Below are 22,412 nucleotides of genomic sequence, written 5' to 3' on the forward strand. Positions count from 1 at the left end.
GTACATAGTAGATCAGTAATACAGTCTGGTACATAGTAGATCAATAATACAGTCTGGTACATAGTCGATCAATAATATAGTCTGGTACATAGTAGATCAGTAATACAGTCTGGTACAGATCAATAATACAGTCTGGTACAGGTCAATAATACAGTCTGGTACAGATCAATAATACAGTCTGGTACATAGTCGATCAATAAAATGTGTCCTACCTCGCTGGAGTCCTCCTGCTGGTTGATGACAGTCAGTGCGTCCTCCGCTGCTTGTCTCTTGGCCTCTGCCACCGTACGCTCCATCTTGGACCGCTCCGTGCTTATCATCTCGTGGGCCTTCTTCTCTGCCTCTGACACCGCCTTCTGGAGCTCTGACATGGCCTGGCGCTTCACCTCGTTCACAGCCTCTTCTGAAACACATTCAGAGATATCCTCAAGGACCCATACAACCAGCCCCTAACCCTCTAACCCTTTAACCCTTCTGGAGCTCTGACATGGCCTGGTGCTTCACCTCATTCACAGCCTCTTCTGAAACACATTCAGAGATATCCTCAAGGACCCATACAACCAGCCCCTAACCATCTAACCCTTTAACCCTTCTGGAGCTCTGACATGGCCTGGTGCTTCCTGAATTGTCTGACTTAGAAATCAAATTGAAACCCAAACCCCTGGTATGAAGTCACTCTCAATATTCACCTGTATTTCTCATCAGTTAGTCCTATTGTATAAAGCAGACCTTCACTCTCAATATTCACCTGTATTTCTCATCAGGTAGTCCTATTGTATAAAGCAGACCTTCACTCTCAATACTCACCTGTATTTCTCATCAGTTAGTCCTATTGTATAAAGCAGACCTTCACTCTCAATACTCACCTGTATTTCTCATCAGGTAGTCCTATTGTATAAAGCAGACCTTCACTCTCAATATTCACCTGTATTTCTCATCAGGTAGTCCTATTGTATAAAGCAGACCTTCACTCTCAATATTCACCTGTATTTCTCATCAGTTAGTCCTATTGTATAAAGCAGCCCTTCACTCTCAATATTCACCTGTATTTCTCATCAGGTAGTCCTATTGTATAAAGCAGACTTTCATTAACGATGATCAGCTGTGAGGTAAATTCACTTGTAGGCTAATTATTGTCTAAGTACTTTCCATATGCCTGACTAATTACTATACTATTTTACAAAGGAAGTAATTCTGTGATGTTTAATTGGTTTGATCCACTAGAGAGAGGAGATGCGTGATGTTTTGGTTCACACTACATGCATACATCATTTGGGAAAGATGATTTCTACGTTCGATAAAGACGAATAGTCAAACATTTTATGCTTTTGTTTCGTCTTTTCAATGTATAATTACCATGTGACATCATTAGGTCATTCATCTAAAGTAATCTCTTGAAAAAAAAAAAAGGATTTAAAAAATAAATCAAAATGTACCAGATACACGTTCAGCTCATTTGACGCTGGCACATTGTCTAACCTTCTCTAACCTTAATCTAACCTTAATCCAACCTTAATCTAACCTTAATCTAACCTTAATCTAACCTTAATCTAACCTTCTCTAACCTTAATCTAACCTTAAACATGTGGTAAATTTAAACACAACATTTCAATTTAAACACCTTCCACTGCAGCGGAATTCCAGGATTTCCAGCTGAATGGCAGAAGCGAGGTGGCGGTTATTTTTTGTTTGCCTCCATCAATTCTCTAACTTGACTAATTATGTATGCAAATCAGGCAATTTATATTTAAATTATGCATTTCTATTGTGCTCCAAACAGCAGGAGGAGGAGGAGGGGAGGAGAAGGAGAGGAGGAGGAGGAGAGGAGGGGAGAGGAGAGGAGGGGAGGAGAAGGAGAGGAGGAGAGGAGAAGGAAGAGGAGAGGAGGGGAGAAGGAAGAGGAGAGGAGAGGAGGGGAGGAGAAGGAGAGGAGGAGGAGAGGAGGAAGAGGAGAGGAAGAGGAGGGGAGAGGAGGGGAGAGGAGAGGAGAGGAGAGGGGGAGAGGAGAGGAGGGGATGGGAGAGGAGGAGAGGAGGGGATGGGAGAGGAGGAGGAGAGGAGGGGAGAGGAGGAGGAGGAGAGGAGGAGGAGAGGAGGGGAGAGGAGGAGGAGAGGAGAAGAGGAGGAAGACATGGCGTTTGTGTGTGTGTGTGTGTGTGTGTGTGTGTGTGTGTGTGTGTGTGTGTGTGTGTGTGTGTGTGTGTGTGTGTGTGTGTGTGTGTGTGTGTGTGTGTGTGTGTGTGTGAATAATTATCATCGACTATAAACCTTTAATTCGCCTCCAACAGACGTGTTGGTTGCCAGCTCTCCATTGAATAGAAATCCTATTTGCAGTTCTTTATAACTGGAGAAATGTTTGTGAGTCTAATACTGTCAAAAAATAATATGATGCGTTGTTGAGAACAGGGGAGGACGTGAAATACCATATATTTAGAAGATGATACCAATATAATGCAGTCTCTCCTCCTCCTCCTCCTCCTCCTCCTCCTCCTCCTCCTCCTCCTCCTCCTCCTCCTCCTCCTCCTCCTCCTCCTCCTCCAAGATCAGAAGTGTGATTCATTCAAACAGAGAGACAAACTCTGGATATATTGAACCAGAAATCCCCACAACCTATGAGCACAAGTCCCCAAGCTCAGCCAAATGTAGGGTAAAAAGCAAAGGACATCTTTCATTGTGATTAAACCGTTAATCCAGAGTAGTTTTTAGTGGACTCATGGAAATCGCTCCTGGTGCAATTTGATAAATGACCCTTGTGCATTGGCCTGTGATTACATAAAGGATGCATTCTAAACAGAGCCCTATTCCCTGTATAGTGCACTACTTTAGACCAGGGCCCTATGGGATCCTATTCCCTATATAGTGCACTACTTTAGACCAGAGCCCTATGGGATCCTATTCCCTATATAGTGCACTACTTTGGACCAGAGCCCTATAGAGCCCTATTCCCTATATAGTGCACTACTTTAGACCAGGGCCTATGGGGTAGCGCGCTGTGTATGGAATAGAGGGGCCATTTGGTACGTACACAAAAGACTACAGATTTCAATCTAAGGAGAAAAGGAGAACGGTCGTTGAGTCTGGTGGAGGAGGTTGTAGACATGGGGTGATGGACTGAGAGACTGAGGTAGCCAGAGGTTGGGGAGGTGGAGGAGGTTGCAGACATGGGGTGATGGACTGAGAGACTGAGGTAGCCAGAGGTTGGGGGGGTGGAGGAGGTTGCAGACATGGGGTGATGGACTGAGAGACTGAGGTAGCCAGAGGTTGGGGGGGTGGAGGAGGTTGCAGACATGGAGTGATAGACTGAGAGACCGAGGTAGCCAGAGGTTGGGGGGTGGAGGGAGAGAGACACTGCTTTGCTAGCACTGACTGGAATATGTTCTGGGACTGCGCCGATAGCATCAACGAGCTAACCACCTCAGTCACCGGCTTCATTAGTAAATGCATCGGCGACCTTGACCCCACAGTGAGGGTTCGCTGCTTAACCAATCAAAAGCCCTGGTTTAACACTGAGGTCGGCGCTAAGCTACAACATTCCAGGGCGCATTCTCAGAGAATGCTCAGAAAAGCTGGCACGCATATTCACTGTCATTTTCAACATCTCCTTGTCCCAGTCTGTAATCCCCACATGTCTAAAACTGACCACCATCATTCCTGTTTCCAAGAACTCTGAGGCTTCACGCCACAATGACTACCACCCTGTAGCACTCACATCTGTAATCATGAAGTGCTTTGAGAGGCTGGTAATGGCTCACATCAACTCCACCATCTCAGACACCCTAGAGCCACTCCAATTTGCATTCCGCCCCAACAGATCCATAGACGATGCAATCTTCACTGCTCTCCACACTGCACTCACACAACTAGATCAGAGGAATACCTATGTAAGAATGCTGTTCTTTGACTACAGCTCAGCATTTAACACCATTGACCCCTCCAAGGTGGTCACCAAGATTGGGACCCTGGGACTGAACACCTCCAACTGCAACTGGATCCTGAACTTCCTGACGAACTGACCCCAGATGGTAGGCAACAACACCTCCTCACAGGAGTGTTTGCTTAGTCCCCTCCTGTACTCCCTGTTCACCCACAAATGCGTGGCCAAACACAACTCCAACACCATCATTAAGTTAGCTGATGACACAACGGTGGTAGGCCTGATCACTGGCTACGATGAGACGGCCTATAGGGAGGAGTTCAGTGACCTGGCAGTGTGGTACCGGGACAACAACCTCTCTCAGTAAAACCAACAATCTGATTCTGGACTATACACTCCCGTCCACATCGAAGGAGCCGCAGTGGAGCGGGTCAATAGCTTCAAGTTCCTTGCAAAGAAGGGCAGTATTGGTAGATGGATAATAATACAAAAAAAGCAGACATTGAATATCCCTTTGAGCATGGTGAAGTTATTAATTACTCTTTGGATGGTGTATTAATACACCCAGTCACTACAAAGATACAGGAGTCCTTCCTAACTCAGTTGCTGGAGAGGAAGGAAACCACTCAGCGATTTAACCATGAGGCCAATGGTGACTTTAAAACAATTACAGGGTTTAATGGCTGTGATAGGAGAAAACAAATGGATCAACAACATTAGGTTAGTATTGTGGAGTAACTACAAATGACAGAGTGAAAAGAAGGAAGCCTGTACAGAATAAAACATTTCCAAAACATGCATCTTGTTTGCAATAAGGCACTAAAGTAAATATGCCTCCCAAAAATGAATTAACTTCATGCCCTGAATGCACAGTGTTATGTCTGGGGTAAATACAACACAAAACATCACTGAGTACCACTCTTCATAATTTCAAGCATGGTGTTGATTGCGTCATGTTATGGGTATGCTTGTCATCGGTAAGGACTAGGATAAAAGAAACGGAATTGAGCTAAGCACAGGGAAAATTCAAGGGGAAACTTGGTTCATTCTGCTTTCCAACAGACACAGAGATAAATTCACCTTTCAGCAGTACAATAACCTAAAACACAAGGCCAAATATACACTGGAGTTGCTTACCAAGACGACATTGAGTGGTTTAGTTACAGTTTAGACTTAAATCGGCATGAAAATCTATGGCAAGACTTGACAAAACTTGACAGAGCTTGAAGAAGTTTTGAAAGAAAAATATTACACAATCCAGGTGTGGAAAGCTGTTAGAAACTTACCCAGAAAGACTCACTGCCAAAGGTGATTCTAACGACTCTGAGGTGTGAATACTTATGTAAATAAGATATTTCTGTATTTCATTATCAATACATTTGCACAAAACACGTTTTCACTTTGTCATTATAGGGTATTGTGATGTCATTATGGGGTACTGTGATGTCATTAAAGGGTATTGTGATGTCATTATGGGGTACTGTGTGTAGATGGGTGAGAAAAACAACCAATTTAATCCATTTTGAATTCAGGCTGTAACAACAAAATGTGGAATAAGTCAAAGAGCGTGAATTCATTCTGGCACTTTATATGCCCTCAGCCATAGTTACAATCAAATCAAATCAAATTGTATTTCTCACATGCTCCGAATACAGGTGTAGACCTTACCGTGGAATGCTTACTTACAAGTCCTTAACCAACAACGCAGTTCAATAAATAGTTTATTTAGTCAATATTTTCTTAACACTAAGGTAAAAACTTATAAAAAGTAACAATAACGAGGCTATATGCAGGGGGTATAGCCTCTGGATAAGAGCGTCTGCTAAATGACTAAAATGGGTACCGGTACAGAGTAAGTGTGTGGGGGTACAGGTTACAGGACATTTGTACATGTAGGTAAAGTGACTATACATAGATAATAAACAGCGAGTAGAAACAGTGTAAAATGTAAATAGTCCGGGTGGCCATTTCATGAATTGTTCAGCAGTTTTATGGCTTGGGGGATGAAGCTGTTTAAGGAGCTTTTGGACCTAGACTTGGTGCTCCGGTATTAGCTTGCCATGTCCTCTTCACAACTGTCTTGGTGTGTTTGGACCATGATAGTTTGTTGGTGATGTGGACACCAAGGAACTTGAAACTCTCAACCTGCTCCATTACAGCCCCGTCGATGTTAATGGGGGTGTGTTCGGTCCTCTTCTTCTTGTAGTCCACAATCATTTCCTTTGTCTTGCTCACATTGAGAGAGAGGTTGCTGTCTCTGAGCTCTTCCCTATAGGCGGTCTCGTTGTTGTCGGTAATCAGGCCTACCATGTGAGAATGCTATTCATTGACTACAGCTCAGTGTTCAACACCATACTGCCCTCAAAGCTCATCACTAAGCTAAGGACCCTGGGACTAAACACCTCCTTCTGCAACTGGATCCTGGACTTCCTTATGGGCTGCCCCCAGGTGGTGAGGGTAGGTAACAACACATCCGCCACACTGATCCTCAACACTGGAGCCCCTCAGGGGTGCATACTCAGTCCCCTCCTGTGCTCCCTATTCACTCATGACTGTGCAGCCAGGCACGACTCCAACACCATCATCAAGTTTGCCTGTGGTAAGCCTGATCACCGAAGAGACAACGATGAGACAGCCTATAGGGAGGAGGTCAGAGACCTGACCGTGTGGTGCCAGGACAACAACCTCTCCCTCAACTTGATCAAGACAAAGGAGATGATTGTGGACTACAGGAAAAGGAGAACCGACCACACCCCCATTCTCATCAATGGGGCAGAGGTGGAGCAGGTTGAGAGCTTCAAGTTCCTTGGCGTCCACATCATCAACAAACTAACATGGTCCAAGTACACCAAGACAGTTTCGAAGAGGGCACGATTAAACATATTACTCCTCAGGAGACTGAAAAGATTTGTCATGGGTCCTCAGATCCTGAAAAGGTTTTACAGCTGCACCATCGAGAGCATCCTGACAGGACCGCAAGGCTCTACAGAGGGAAGTGTGTACGGCCCAGTACATCACCGGGGCCAAGCTTCCTGACATCCAGGACCTCTATACTAGGCAGTGTCAGAGGAAGGCCCGAACAATTGTCAAAGACTCCAGCCACCCCAGTCATAAACTGATCTCTCTGCTACCGCACGGCAAGCGGCACTGGAGTGCCAAGTCTAGGTGGAAGAGGCTTTTAAACAGCTTCTACCCCCCCCAAGCCATAAGACTACTGAACATCTAATCAAATGGCTACCCGGAATATTTGCATTGCCCCCCTCTTTTACGCTGCTGCTACTCTCTGTTATTAACTATACATAGTCACATGAATAAATCTACCTACATGTACATATTACGTCGACTACCTCGACCAACCGGTGCCCCCGCATGTTGACTCTGTACCGTAACACCCTGTATATAGCCTCCACATTGACTCTGTACCGTAACACCCTGTATATAGCCTCCACATTGACTCTGTACCGTAACACCCTGTATATAGCCTCCACATTGACTCTGTACCGTAACACCCTGTATATAGCCTCCACATTGACTCTGTACCGGTACCCCCTGTATATAGCCTCCACGTTGACTCTGTACGTAATACCCTGTATATAGCCTCCACATTGACTCTGTACCGGTACCCCCCTGTATATAGCTTCCACATTGACTCTGTACCGGTACCCCCTGTATATAGCCTCCACATTGACTCTGCACCGGTACCCCCTGTATATAGCCTCCACATTGACTCTGTACCGGTACCCCCTGTATATAGCCTCCACATTGACTCTGTACCGTAACACCCTGTATATAGCCTCCACATTGACTCTGTACCGTAACACCCTGTATATAGCCTCCACATTGACTCTGTACCGTAACACCCTGTATATAGCCTCCACATTGACTCTGTACCGTAACACCCTGTATATAGCCTCCACATTGACTCTGTACCGTAACACCCTGTATATAGCCTCCACATTGACTCTGTACCGTAACACCTGTATATAGCCTCCACATTGACTCTGTACCGTAACACCCTGTATATAGCCTCCACATTGACTCTATACCGTAATACCCTGTATATAGCCTCCACATTGACTCTGTACCGTAACACCCTGTATATAGCCTCCACATTGACTCTGTACCGGTACCCCTGTATATAGCCTCCACATTGACTCTGTATTGTAACACCCTGTATATAGCCTCCACATTGACTCTGTACCGTAACACTCTGTATATAGCCTCCACATTGACTCTGTACAGGTACCCCCTGTATATAGCCTCCACATTGATTCTGTACCGGTACCCCCTGTATATAGCCTCCACATTGACTCTGTACCGGTACCCCCTGTATATAGCCTCCACATTGACTCTGTACCGTAACACCCTGTATATAGCCTCCACATTGACTCTGTACCGGTACCCCCTGTATATAGCCTCGACATTGACACTGTACCGGTACACCCTGTATATAGCCTCCACATTGACTCGGTACCGGTACCCCCTGTATATAGCCTCCACATTGACTCTGTACCGTAACACACTGTATATAGCCTCCACATTGACTCTGTACCGGTACACCCTGTATATAGCCTCCACATTGACTCGGTACCGGTACCCCCTGTATATAGCCTCCACATTGACTCTGTACCGTAACACACTGTATATAGCCTCCACATTGACTCTGTACCGTAACACCCTGTATATAGCCTCCACATTGACTCTGTACCGTAACACCCTGTATATAGCCTCCACATTGACTCTGTACCGTAACACCCTGTATATAGCCTCCACATTGACTCTGTACCGTAACACCCTGTATATAGCCTCCACATTGACTCTGTACCGGTACCCCCTGTATATAGCCTCCACATTAACACTGTACATAACCTCGCTACTGTTATTTTAATGCTGCTCTTTAATTATTTAAATGTTTTACTTAACCAACAATGCAGATTTAAGACTAATAAGTGTGAAGGGCTTGTAAGTATTTCACGTTAAGGTCTACAGCTGTTGTGCTATGCACATGTGACAAACACAGAGAGAGAGAGAGAGAGAGAGAGAGACAGAGAGAGACAGAGAGAGACAGAGACAGAGACAGAGACAGAGACAGAGACAGAGACAGAGACAGAGACAGAGACAGAGACAGAGACAGAGAGAGAGAGAGAGAGAGAGAGAGAGAGAGAGAGAGAGAGAGAGAGAGAGAGAGAGAGAGAGAGAGAGAGACAAGGACTTACCAGCTTTCTTCCAGATTTCTTCAGGTACGTATCCGGTCGTCGCTGGTCTGTGGAGAAGATCCCGGTGAATCTCTGGAAGACAGACACACAGCCCAGTCAACTAGTAGACAGACACACAGCCCAGTCAACTAGTAGACAGACACACAGCCCAGTCAACTAGTAGACAGACACACAGCCCAGTCAACTAGTAGACAGACACACAGCCCAGTCAACTAGTAGACAGACACACAGCCCAGTCAACTAGTAGACAGACACACAGCCCAGTCAACTAGTAGATCGACACACAGCCCAGTCAACTAGTAGACAGACACACAGCCCAGTCAACTAGTAGACAGACACACAGCCCAGTCAACTAGTAGACAGACACACAGCCCAGTCAACTAGTAGACAGACACACAGCCCAGTCAACTAGTAGACAGACACACAGCCCAGTCAACTAGTAGACAGACACACAGCCCAGTCAACTAGTAGACAGACACACAGCCCAGTCAACTAGTAGACAGACACACAGCCCAGTCAACTAGTAGACAGACACACAGCCCAGTCAACTAGTAGACAGACACACAGCCCAGTCAACTAGTAGACAGACACACAGCCCAGTCAACTAGTAGACAGACACACAGCCCAGTCAACTAGTAGACAGACACACAGCCCAGTCAACTAGTAGACAGACACACAGCCCAGTCAACTAGTAGCCAGACACACAGCCCAGTCAACTAGTAGCCAGACACACAGCCCGGTCAACTAGTAGACAGACACACAGCCCGGTCAACTAGTAGACAGACACACAGCCCAGTCAACTAGCAGACAGACACACAGCCCGGTCAACTAGTAGACAGACACACAGCCCGGTCAACTAGTAGACAGACACACAGCCCGGTCAACTAGTAGACAGACACACAGCCCAGTCAACTAGTAGACAGACAGACAGCCCAGTCAACTAGTAGACAGACACACAGCCCAGTCAACTAGTAGACAGACACACAGCCCAGTCAACTAGTAGACAGACACACAGCCCAGTCAACTAGTAGACAGACACACAGCCCAGTCAACTAGTAGACAGACACACAGCCCGGTCAACTATTAGACAGACACACAGCCCAGTCAACTAGTAGACAGACAGACAGCCCAGTCAACTAGTAGACAGACACACAGCCCAGTCAACTAGTAGACAGACACACAGCCCAGTCAACTAGTAGACAGACACACAGCCCGGTCAACTATTAGACAGACACACAGCCCAGTCAACTAGTAGACAGACACACAGCCCAGTCAACTAGTAGACAGACACACAGCCCAGTCAACTAGTAGACAGACACACAGCCCAGTCAACTAGTAGACAGACACACAGCCCAGTCAACTAGTAGACAGACACACAGCCCAGTCAACTAGTAGACAGACACACAGCCCAGTCAACTAGTAGACAGATACACAGCCCAGTCAACTAGTAGACAGACACACAGCCCCGTCAACTAGTAGACAGACAGCCCAGTCAACTAGTAGACAGACACACAGCCCAGTCAACTAGTAGACAGACACACAGCCCAGTCAACTAGTAGACAGACAGACAGCCCAGTCAACTAGTAGACAGACAGACAGCCCAGTCAACTAGTAGACAGACACACAGCCCAGTCAACTAGTAGACAGACACAAAGCCCAGTCAACTAGTAGACAGACACACAGCCCAGTCAACTAGTAGACAGGCACACAGCCCAGTCAACTAGTAGACAGACACACAGCCCAGTCAACTAGTAGACAGACACACAGCCCAGTCAACTAGGTAGTTCTACCTGTAGTGAGGTTCTGTAGGACTGTCTGTTCTGGGTCCTGCTGGGTCCATTCTGATAACTGGTACTATACTATAATGTAGATAGTTCTACCTGTAGTGTAGGTGTCCTGTCCTGTAGGACTGTCTGCTCTGTGTCCTGCTGGGTCCATTCTGATAACTGGTACTATACTATAATGTAGATAGTTCTACCTGTAGTGTAGGTGTCCTGTCCTGTAGGACTCTGCTGTCTGCTCTGTGTCTTGCTGGGTCCATTCTGATAACTGGTACCTTACTATAATGTAGATAGTTCTACCTGTAGTGTAGGTGTCCTGTCCTGTAGGACTCTGCTGTCTGCTCTGGGTCCTGCTGGGTCCATTCTGATAACTGGTACTATACTATAATGTAGATAGTTCTACCTGTAGTGTAGGTGTCCTGTCCTGTAGGACTCTGCTGTCTGCTCTGGGTCCTGCCGGGTCCTTTCTTCAGGTCCTCCGCGTCGCTGTATCGTCTGATCCAGTAGTTTAGCTCCTCCCTGTCGGCCTCCTGGCAGCGCCGCAGCACGGTGAGAGAACGCCTCGTCTTCTCCACCATGTCCATGATGCAGTTCAGCAGCTGAGGAGGAGGAAGTTACTGTATCAGGGGGAAGGTACTGTATCAGGGGGAAGGTAATGTATCAGGGGGAAGGTAATGTATCAGGGGGAAGGTACTGTATCAGGGGGAAGATAATGTATCAGGGGGAAGGTACTGTATCAGGGGGAAGGTACTGTATCAGGGGAAGGTACTGTATCAGGGGGAAGGTACTGTATCAGGAAGGTACTGTATCAGGAAGGTACTGTATCAGGGGGAAGGTACTGTATCAGGAAGGTACTGTATCAGGGGGAAGGTAATGTATCAGGGGGGAGGTAATATATCAGGGGGAAGGTACTGTATCAGGAAGGTACTGTATCAGGGGGAAGGTACTGTATCAGGGGGGAGGTACTGTATCAGGGGGAAGGTACTGTATCAGGGGGAAGGTACTGTATCAGGGGGAAGGTACTGTATCAGGGGGAAGGTACTGTATCAGGGGGAAGGTACTGTATCAGGGGGAAGGTACTGTATCAGGGGGAAGGTAATGTATCAGGGGGAAGGTGCTGTATCAGGGGGAAGGTGCTGTATCAGGGGGAAGGTAATGTATCAGGGGGAAGGTAATGTATCAGGGGGAAGGTAATGTATCAGGAGGAAGGTACTGTATCAGGGGGAAGGTCATGTATCAGGAGGAAGGTAATGTATCAGGGGAAGGTAATGTATCAGGGGTAAGGTACTGTATCAGGAGGAAGGTAATGTATCAGGGGGAAGGTACTGTATCAGGGGGAAGGTACTGTATCAGGGGGAAGGTACTGTATCAGGAGGAAGGTACTGTATCAGGGGGAAGGTACTGTATCAGGGGGGAGGTACTGTATCAGGGGGAAGGTACTGTATCAGGGGGAAGGTACTGTATCAGGGGGAAGGTACTGTATCAGGGGGGAGGTAATATATCAGGGGGAAGGTACTGTATCAGGGGGAAGGTACTGTATCAGGGGGAAGGTACTGTATCAGGGGGAAGGTACTGTATCAGGGGGAAGGTACTGTATCAGGGGGAAGGTACTGTATCAGGGGGAAGGTAATGTATCAGGGGGAAGGTACTGTATCAGGGGGAAGGTACTGTATCAGGGGGAAGGTACTGTATCAGGGGAAGGTACTGTATCAGGGGGAAGGTAATGTATCAGGGGGAAGGTACTGTATCAGGAGGAAGGTACTGTATCAGGAGGAAGGTAATGTATCAGGGGGAAGGTACTGTATCAGGGGGAAGGTACTGTATCAGGGGGAAGGTACTGTATCAGGGGGAAGGTACTGTATCAGGGGGAAGGTAATGTATCAGGGGGGAGGTAATGTATCAGGGGGAAGGTACTGTATCAGGGGGAAGGTGCTGTATCAGGGGGAAGGTACTGTATCAGGGGGAAGGTGCTGTATCAGGGGGAAGGTGCTGTATCAGGGGGAAGGTACTGTATCAGGGGGAAGGTACTGTATCAGGGGGAAGGTGCTGTATCAGGGGGAAGGTGCTGTATCAGGGGGAAGGTACTGTATCAGGGGGAAGGTACTGTATCAGGGGGAAGGTACTGTATCAGGGGGAAGGTACTGTATCAGGGGGAAGGTACTGTATCAGGGGGAAGGTACTGTATCAGGGGGAAGGTACTGTATCAGGGGGAAGGTACTGTATCAGGGGGAAGGTACTGTATCAGGGGGAAGGTACTGTATCAGGGGGAAGGTACTGTATCAGGAGGAAGGTACTGTATCAGGAGGAAGGTACTGTATCAGGGGTAAAGTACTGAGTGAAGCACACAACTCCTATAAAACTCTCATTAATACCCTATACAATACACAGCGCAAAAACTAGAAATAACTACGAAAAATGGCCACCCCGTGTAGAGTCACGTATCAAAAATATGCAGGCGTGTGCAGCACTGCAATTAGTACAATTTGAGTCATTTAGCAGACACTCTTATCCAGAGCCACTATATACTTGTCTCAAGTACGCGGTATGGCCATTGTGTGTTCGCGTTCTATACAAACTGTATAAATGAGTCTTTATTGGCGCTCTCTCCCACTGCACTGTAACCTGTAGATAGCCAAGCCTCCTGCCTGATGCTGCGGCGTGGCTGTCTGTTACGTGTACAGTATGTACACGGGTTTGGTATGCTGCAAAAATGAATTGCATGCACATATTTGGCTACCTAATACACACATAGTGGTCCTGCCTCTTCTTCAACTCACATGTACCAGCACACTCTACAAGCCACACAGACAGACACAGACACAGACACAGACACAGACACAGACACAGACACAGACACAGACACAGGTAGAGGTAGAGGTAGAGGTAGAGGTACAGGTACAGATACAGGTAGAGGTACGGGTAGAGGTACAGGTAGAGGTACAGCTACAGGTACAGGTAGAGGTACGGGTAGAGGTACAAGTAGAGGTACAGGTAGAGGTACGGGTACAGGTACAGGTACAGCACAGTTGGTATAGTAATAAAAATGTTATTACTTTTCTTACATGGTCAAGGTGCTTCCATTCCTCCCCCCATTCTCTGTCTGTCAACCGGTGGTCGATCACCTCTTCCTGACGAGCCCCGTGCATCCCTTCATCAATCAGGAGAGAGAGAGACAAAGTTAAAATCTGTGGAACAAGATACGAATTCCCAGTCTTCCCTCCATCCTCTCTCCACTCTTCCCCTACATCCTCTCTCCACTTTTCCCTCCATCCTCTCTCCACTCTTCCCTCCATTCTCTCTCCACTCTTCCCTCCATCCTCTCTCCACTCTTCCCTCCATCCTCTCTCCACTCTTCCCTCCATCCTCCCTCCACTCTTCCCTCCATCCACTCTTCCCTCCATCCTCTCTCCACTCTTCCCTCCATCCTCTCTCCACTCTTCCCTACATCCTCTCTCCACTGTCCCCTCCATCCTCTCTCCACTGTTCCCTCCATCCTCTCTCCACTCTTCCCTCCATCCTCTCTCCACTCTTCCCTCCATCCTATCTCCACTCTTCCCTCCATCCTCTCTCCACTCTTCCCTCCTTTCCCTCCATCCTCTCTCCACTCTTCCCTCCATCCTCTCCCCACTCTTCCCTCCATCCTCTCTCCACTCTTCCCTCCATCCTCTCTCCACTCTTCCCTCCATCCTCTCTCCACTCTTCCCTCCATCCTCTCTCCACTCTTCCCTCCATCCTCTCTCCACTCTTCCCTCCATCCTATCTCCACTCTTCCCTCCATCCTCCCTCCACTCTTCCCTCCATCCTCTCTCCACTCTTCCCTCCATCCTCTCTCCACTCTTCCCTCCATCCACTCTTCCCTCCATCCTCTCACCACTCTTCCCTCCATCCACTCTTCCCTCCATCCTCTCTCCACTCTTACCTCCATCCACTCTTCCCTCCATCCTCTCTCCACTCTTCCCTCCATCCTCTCTCCACTTTTCCCTTCTCCCTCTCTCCACTCTTCCCTCCATCCTCTCTCCACTCTTCCCTCCTTTCCCTCCATCCTCTCTCCACTCTTCCCTCCATCCTCTCTCCACTCTTCCCTCCATCCTCTCTCCACTCTTCCCTCCATCCTCTCTCCTCTCTTCCCTCCATCCTCTCCCCACTCTTCCCTCCATCCTCTCTCCACTCTTCCCTCCATCCTCTCCCCACTCTTCCCTCCATCCTCTCTCCACTCTTCCCTCCATCCTCTCTCCACTCTTCCCTCCATCCTCTCTCCACTCTTCCCTCCATCCTCTCTCCACTCTTCCCTCCATCCTCTCTCCACTCTTCCCTCCATCCTATCTCCACTCTTCCCTCCATCCTCCCTCCACTCTTCCCTCCATCCTCTCTCCACTCTTCCCTCCATCCTCTCTCCACTCTTCCCTCCATCCACTCTTCCCTCCATCCTCTCACCACTCTTCCCTCCATCCACTCTTCCCTCCATCCTCTCACCACTCTTCCCTCCATCCACTCTTCCCTCCATCCTCTCTCCACTCTTCCCTCCATCCACTCTTCCCTCCATCCTCTCTCCACTCTTCCCTCCATCCTCTCTCTACTCTTCCCTCCATCCTCTCTCCACTCTTCCCTCCATCCTCTCTCCACTCTTCCCTCCATCCTCCCTCTACTCTTCCCTCCATCCTCCCTCTACTCTTCCCTCCATCCTCTCTCCACTCTTCCCTCCATCCTCTCTCCACTCTTTCCTCCATCCTCTCTCCACTCTTCCCTCCATCCACTCTTCCCTCTATCCTCTCTCCACTCTTCCCTCCATCCTCTCTCCACTTTTCCCTCCATCCTCTCTCCACTCTTCCCTCCATCCTCTCTCCACTCTTCCCTCCATCCTCTCTCCACTCTTCCCTCCATCCTCTCTCCACTCTTCCCTCCATCCTCTCCCCACTCTTACCTCCATCCTCTCTCCACTCTTCCCTCCATCCTCTCTCCACTCTTCCCTCCATCCTCCCTCCATCCTCTCTCCACTCTTCCCTCCATCCTCTCTCCACTTTTCCCTTCTCCCTCTCTCCACTCTTCCCTCAATCCTCTCTCCACTCTTCCCTCCTTTCCCTCCATCCTCTCTCCACTCTTCCCTCCATCCTCTCTCCACTCTTCCCTCCATCCTCTCTCCACTCTTCCCTCCATCCTCTCTCCACTCTTCCCTCCATTCTCTCTCCACTCTTCGCTCCATCCTCTCTCCACTCTTCCCTCCATCCTCTCTCCACTCTTCCCTCCATCCACTCTTCCCTCCATCCTCTCTCCACTCTTCCCTCCATCCTCTCTCCACTCTTCCCTCCATCCACTCTTCCCTCCATCCTCTCTCCACTCTTCCCTCCATCCTCTCTCCACTCTTCCCTCCATTCTCTCTCCACTCTTCGCTCCATTCTCTCTCCACTCTTCTCTCCATCCTCTCTCCACTCTTCCCTCCATCCTCTCTCCACTCTTCCCTCCATCCTCCCTCCACTCTTCCCTCCATCCACTCTTCCCTCCATCCTCTCTCCACTCTTTCCTCCATCCTCTCTCCACTCTTCCCTACATCCTCTCTCCACTGTCCCCTCCATCCTCTCTCCACTGTTCCCTCCATCCTCTCTCCACTCTTCCCTCCATCCTCTCTCCACTCTTCCCTCCATCCTATCTCCACTCTTCCCTCCATCCTCTCTCCACTGTTCCCTCCATCCTCTCTCTACTCTTCCCTCCATCCTCTCTCCACTCTTCCCTCCTTTCCATCCATCCTCTCTCCACTCTTCCCTCCATCCTCTCTCCACTCTTCCCTCCATCCTCTCTCCACTCTTCCCTCCATCCTCTCTCCTCTCTTCCCTCCATCCTCTCCCCACTCTTCCCTCCATCCTCTCTCCACTCTTCCCTCCATCCTCTCCCCACTCTTCCCTCCATCCTCTCTCCACTCTTCCCTCCATCCTCTCTCCACTCTTCCCTCCATCCTCTCTCCACTCTTCCCTCCATCCTCTCTCCACTCTTCCCTCCATCCACTCTACACTCTTCCCTCCATCCTATCTCCACTCTTCCCTCCATCCTCCCTCCACTCTTCCCTCCATCCTCTCTCCACTCTTCCCTCAATCCTCTCTCCACTCTTCCCTCCATCCACTCTTCCCTCCATCCTCTCACCACTCTTCCCTCCATCCACTCTTCCCTCCATCCTCCATCCACTCTTCCCTCCATCCTCTCTCCACTCTTCCCTCCATCCTCTCTCCACTTTTCCCTTCTCCCTCTCTCCACTCTTCCCTCCATCCTCTCTCCACTCTTCCCTCCTTTCCCTCCATCCTCTCTCCACTCTTCCCTCCATCCTCTCTCCACTGTTCCCTCCATCCTCTCTCCACTCTTCCCTCCATCCTCTCTCCACTTTTCCCTCCATCCTCTCTCCACTCTTCCCTCCATTCTCTCTCCACTCTTCGCTCCATCCTCTCTCCACTCTTCCCTCCATCCTCTCTCCACTCTTCCCTCCATCCTCTCTCCACTCTTCCCTCCATCCTCTCTCCACTCTTCCCTCCATCCTCTCTCCACTCTTCCCTCCATCCTATCTCCACTCTTCCCTCCATCCTCCCTCCACTCTTCCCTCCATCCTCTCTCCACTCTTCCCTCCATCCTCTCTCCACTCTTCCCTCCATCCACTCTTCCCTCCATCCTCTCACCACTCTTCCCTCCATCCACTCTTCCCTCCATCCTCTCACCACTCTTCCCTCCATCCACTCTTCCCTCCATCCTCTCTCCACTCTTCCCTCCATCCACTCTTCCCTCCATCCTCTCTCCACTCTTCCCTCCATCCTCTCTCTACTCTTCCCTCCATCCTCTCTCCACTCTTCCCTCCATCCTCTCTCCACTCTTCCCTCCATCCTCCCTCTACTCTTCCCTCCATCCTCCCTCTACTCTTCCCTCCATCCTCTCTCCACTCTTCCCTCCATCCTCTCTCCACTCTTCTCTCCATCCTCTCTCCACTGTTCCCTCCATCCTCTCTCCACTCTTCCCTCCATCCTCCCTCCACTCTTCCCTCCATCCTCTCTCCACTCTTTCCTCCATCCTCTCTCCACTCTTCCCTCCATCCACTCTTCCCTCTATCCTCTCTCCACTCTTCCCTCCATCCTCTCTCCACTTTTCCCTCCATCCTCTCTCCACTCTTCCCTCCATCCTCTCTCCACTCTTCCCTCCATCCTCTCTCCACTCTTCCCTCCATCCTCTCTCCACTCTTCCCTCCATCCTCTCCCCACTCTTACCTCCATCCTCTCTCCACTCTTCCCTCCATCCTCTCTCCACTCTTCCCTCCATCCTCCCTCCATCCTCTCTCCACTCTTCCCTCCATCCTCTCTCCACTTTTCCCTTCTCCCTCTCTCCACTCTTCCCTCAATCCTCTCTCCACTCTTCCCTCCTTTCCCTCCATCCTCTCTCCACTCTTCCCTCCATCCTCTCTCCACTCTTCCCTCCATCCTCTCTCCACTCTTCCCTCCATCCTCTCTCCACTCTTCCCTCCATTCTCTCTCCACTCTTCGCTCCATCCTCTCTCCACTCTTCCCTCCATCCTCTCTCCACTCTTCCCTCCATCCACTCTTCCCTCCATCCTCTCTCCACTGTTCCCTCCATCCTCTCTCCACTCTTCTCTCCATCCTCTCTCCACTCTTCCCTCCATCCTCTCTCCACTCTTCCCTCCATCCTCCCTCCACTCTTCCCTCCATCCACTCTTCCCTCCATCCTCTCTCCACTCTTTCCTCCATCCTCTCTCCACTCTTCCCTACATCCTCTCTCCACTGTCCCCTCCATCCTCTCTCCACTGTTCCCTCCATCCTCTCTCCACTCTTCCCTCCATCCTCTCTCCACTCTTCCCTCCATCCTATCTCCACTCTTCCCTCCATCCTCTCTCCACTGTTCCCTCCATCCTCTCTCTACTCTTCCCTCCATCCTCTCTCCACTCTTCCCTCCTTTCCATCCATCCTCTCTCCACTCTTCCCTCCATCCTCTCTCCACTCTTCCCTCCATCCTCTCTCCACTCTTCCCTCCATCCTCTCTCCTCTCTTCCCTCCATCCTCTCCCCACTCTTCCCTCCATCCTCTCTCCACTCTTCCCTCCATCCTCTCCCCACTCTTCCCTCCATCCTCTCTCCACTCTTCCCTCCATCCTCTCTCCACTCTTCCCTCCATCCTCTCTCCACTCTTCCCTCCATCCTCTCTCCACTCTTCCCTCCATCCACTCTACACTCTTCCCTCCATCCTATCTCCACTCTTCCCTCCATCCTCCCTCCACTCTTCCCTCCATCCTCTCTCCACTCTTCCCTCAATCCTCTCTCCACTCTTCCCTCCATCCACTCTTCCCTCCATCCTCTCACCACTCTTCCCTCCATCCACTCTTCCCTCCATCCTCCATCCACTCTTCCCTCCATCCTCTCTCCACTCTTCCCTCCATCCTCTCTCCACTTTTCCCTTCTCCCTCTCTCCACTCTTCCCTCCATCCTCTCTCCACTCTTCCCTCCTTTCCCTCCATCCTCTCTCCACTCTTCCCTCCATCCTCTCTCCACTGTTCCCTCCATCCTCTCTCCACTCTTCCCTCCATCCTCTCTCCACTTTTCCCTCCATCCTCTCTCCACTCTTCCCTCCATTCTCTCTCCACTCTTCGCTCCATCCTCTCTCCACTCTTCCCTCCATCCTCTCTCCACTCTTCCCTCCATCCTCTCTCCACTGTTCCCTCCATCCTCTCTCCACTCTTCTCTCCATCCTCTCTCCACTCTTCCCTCCATCCTCTCTCCACTCTTCCCTCCATCCTCCCTCCACTCTTCCCTCCATCCACTCTTCCCTCCATCCTCTCTCCACTCTTTCCTCCATCCTCTCTCCACTCTTCCCTACATCCTCTCTCCACTGTCCCCTCCATCCTCTCTCTACTGTTCCCTCCATCCTCTCTCCACTCTTCCCTCCATCCTCTCTCCACTCTTCCCTCCATCCTATCTCCACTCTTCCCTCCATCCTCTCTCCACTGTTCCCTCCATCCTCTCTCTACTCTTCCCTCCATCCTCTCTCCACTCTTCCCTCCTTTCCATCCATCCTCTCTCCACTCTTCCCTCCATCCTCTCTCCACTCTTCCCTCCATCCTCTCTCCACTCTTCCCTCCATCCTCTCTCCTCTCTTCCCTCCATCCTCTCCCCACTCTTCCCTCCATCCTCTCTCCACTCTTCCCTCCATCCTCTCCCCACTCTTCCCTCCATCCTCTCTCCACTCTTCCCTCCATCCTCTCTCCACTCTTCCCTCCATCCTCTCTCCACTTTTCCCTCCATCCTCTCTCCACTCTTCCCTCCATCCTCTCTCCACTCTTCCCTCCATCCTATCTCCACTCTTCCCTCCATCCTCCCTCCACTCTTCCCTCCATCCTCTCTCCACTCTTCCCTCCATCCTCTCTCCACTCTTCCCTCCATCCACTCTTCCCTCCATCCTCTCACCACTCTTCCCTCCATCCACTCTTCCCTCCATCCTATCTCCACTCTTCCCTCCATCCTCTCTCCACTGTTCCCTCCATCCTCTCACCACTCTTCCCTCCATCCACTCTTCCCTCCATCCTCTCTCTACTCTTCCCTCCATCCTCTCTCCAGTCTTCCCTCCTTTCCATCCATCCTCTCTCCACTCTTCCCTCCATCCTCTCTCCACTCTTCCCTCCATCCTCTCTCCACTCTTCCCTCCATCCTCTCTCTACTCTTCCCTCCATCCTCTCTCCACTCTTCCCTCCATCCTTTCTCCACTGTTCCCTCCATCCTTTCTCCACTGTTCCCTCCATCCTCTCTCCACTCTTCCCTCCATCCTCTCTCCACTGTTCCCTCCATCCTCTCTCCACTCTTCCCTCCATCCTCTCTCCACTCTTCCCTCCATCCTCTCTCCACTCTTCCCTCCATTCTCTCTCCACTCTTCGCTCCATCCTCTCTCCACTCTTCCCTCCATCCTCTCTCCACTCTTCCCTCCATCCACTCTTCCCTCCATCCTCTGTCCACTGTTCCCTCCATCCTCTCTCCACTCTTCTCTCCATCCTCTCTCCACTCTTCCCTCCATCCTCTCTCCACTCTTCCCTCCATCCTCCCTCCACTCTTCCCTCCATCCACTCTTCCCTCCATCCTCTCTCCACTCTTCCCTCCATCCTCTCTCCACTCTTCCCTACATCCTCTCTCCACTGTCCCCTCCATCCTCTCTCCACTGTTCCCTCCATCCTCTCTCCACTCTTCCCTCCATCCTCTCTCCACTCTTCCCTCCATCCTATCTCCACTCTTCCCTCCATCCTCTCTCAACTGTTCACTCCATCCTCTCTCCACTCTTCCCTCCTTTCCATCCATCCTCTCTCCACTCTTCCCTCCATCCTCTCTCCACTCTTCCCTCCATCCTCTCTCCACTCTTCCCTCCATCCTCTCTCCTCTCTTCCCTCCATCCTCTCCCCACTCTTCCCTCCATCCTCTCTCCACTCTTCCCTCCATCCTCTCCCCACTCTTCCCTCCATCCTCTCTCCACTCTTCCCTCCATCCTCTCTCCACTCTTCCCTCCATCCTCTCTCCACTCTTCCCTCCATCCTCTCTCCACTCTTCCCTCCATCCACTCTACACTATTCCCTCCATCCTATCTCCACTCTTCCCTCCATCCTCCCTCCACTCTTCCCTCCATCCTCCCTCCACTCTTCCCTCCATCCTCTCTCCACTCTTCCCTCCATCCACTCTACACTATTCCCTCCATCCTATCTCCACTCTTCCCTCCATCCTCCCTCCACTCTTCCCTCCATCCTCTCTCCACTCTTCCCTCCATCCTCTCTCCACTCTTCCCTCCATCCTCTCTCCACTCTTCCCTCCATCCTCTCTCCACTCTTCCCTCCATCCTATCTCCACTCTTCCCTCCATCCTCCCTCCACTCTTCCCTCCATCCTCTCTCCACTCTTCCCTCCATCCTCTCTCCACTCTTCCCTCCATCCACTCTTCCCTCCATCCTCTCACCACTCTTCCCTCCATCCACTCTTCCCTCCATCCTATCTCCACTCTTCCCTCCATCCTCTCTCCACTGTTCCCTCCATCCTCTCTCTACTCTTCCCTCCATCCTCTCTCCAGTCTTCCCTCCTTTCCATCCATCCTCTCTCCACTCTTCCCTCCATCCTCTCTCCACTCTTCCCTCCATCCTCTCTCCACTCTTCCCTCCATCCTCTCTCTACTCTTCCCTCCATCCTCTCTCCACTCTTCCCTCCATCCTTTCTCCACTGTTCCCTCCATCCTTTCTCCACTGTTCCCTCCATCCTCTCTCCACTCTTCCCTCCATCCTCTCTCCACTGTTCCCTCCATCCTCTCTCCACTCTTCCCTCCATCCTCTCCTCTCTTCCCTCCATCCTCTCTCCACTCTTCCCTCCATTCTCTCTCCACTCTTCGCTCCATCCTCTCTCCACTCTTCCCTCCATCCTCTCTCCACTCTTCCCTCCATCCACTCTTCCCTCCATCCTCTCTCCACTGTTCCCTCCATCCTCTCTCCACTCTTCTCTCCATCCTCTCTCCACTCTTCCCTCCATCCTCTCTCCACTCTTCCC

At 50.2% G+C, this 22,412-nt stretch overlaps 1 protein-coding gene across 4 annotated transcripts in view; it reads right to left on the reverse strand.

Moving 5' to 3' along the window:
• Positions 1-313: 313 nt before the first annotated feature.
• The window catches only part of LOC129844147 (protein CBFA2T1-like), a 107,571-nt gene continuing 85,472 nt past the window's right edge, over positions 314-22,412 (reverse strand). Inside the window, exons 6-10 of one of the 4 annotated variants that reach the window (XM_055912552.1) lie at positions 13,925-14,019; positions 11,172-11,470; positions 9,091-9,162; positions 505-518; positions 314-386 (exon numbers count right to left, since the gene is read on the reverse strand). In XM_055912552.1, coding sequence (XP_055768527.1) covers positions 11,249-11,470; positions 13,925-14,019 — 317 coding nt within the window. In that variant the 3' untranslated portion in view covers positions 314-386; positions 505-518; positions 9,091-9,162; positions 11,172-11,248. Of the gene's footprint in view, positions 387-470; positions 522-9,090; positions 9,163-11,171; positions 11,471-13,924; positions 14,020-22,412 lie in introns of those variants that run through there. The other 3 variants (XM_055912550.1, XM_055912553.1, XM_055912551.1) reach the window with 3 other exon arrangements.

The sequence above is a fragment of the Salvelinus fontinalis genome, unplaced genomic scaffold (genome assembly GCF_029448725.1).
Source record: "Salvelinus fontinalis isolate EN_2023a unplaced genomic scaffold, ASM2944872v1 scaffold_0180, whole genome shotgun sequence".
Lineage (NCBI taxonomy): Eukaryota > Metazoa > Chordata > Actinopteri > Salmoniformes > Salmonidae > Salvelinus > Salvelinus fontinalis.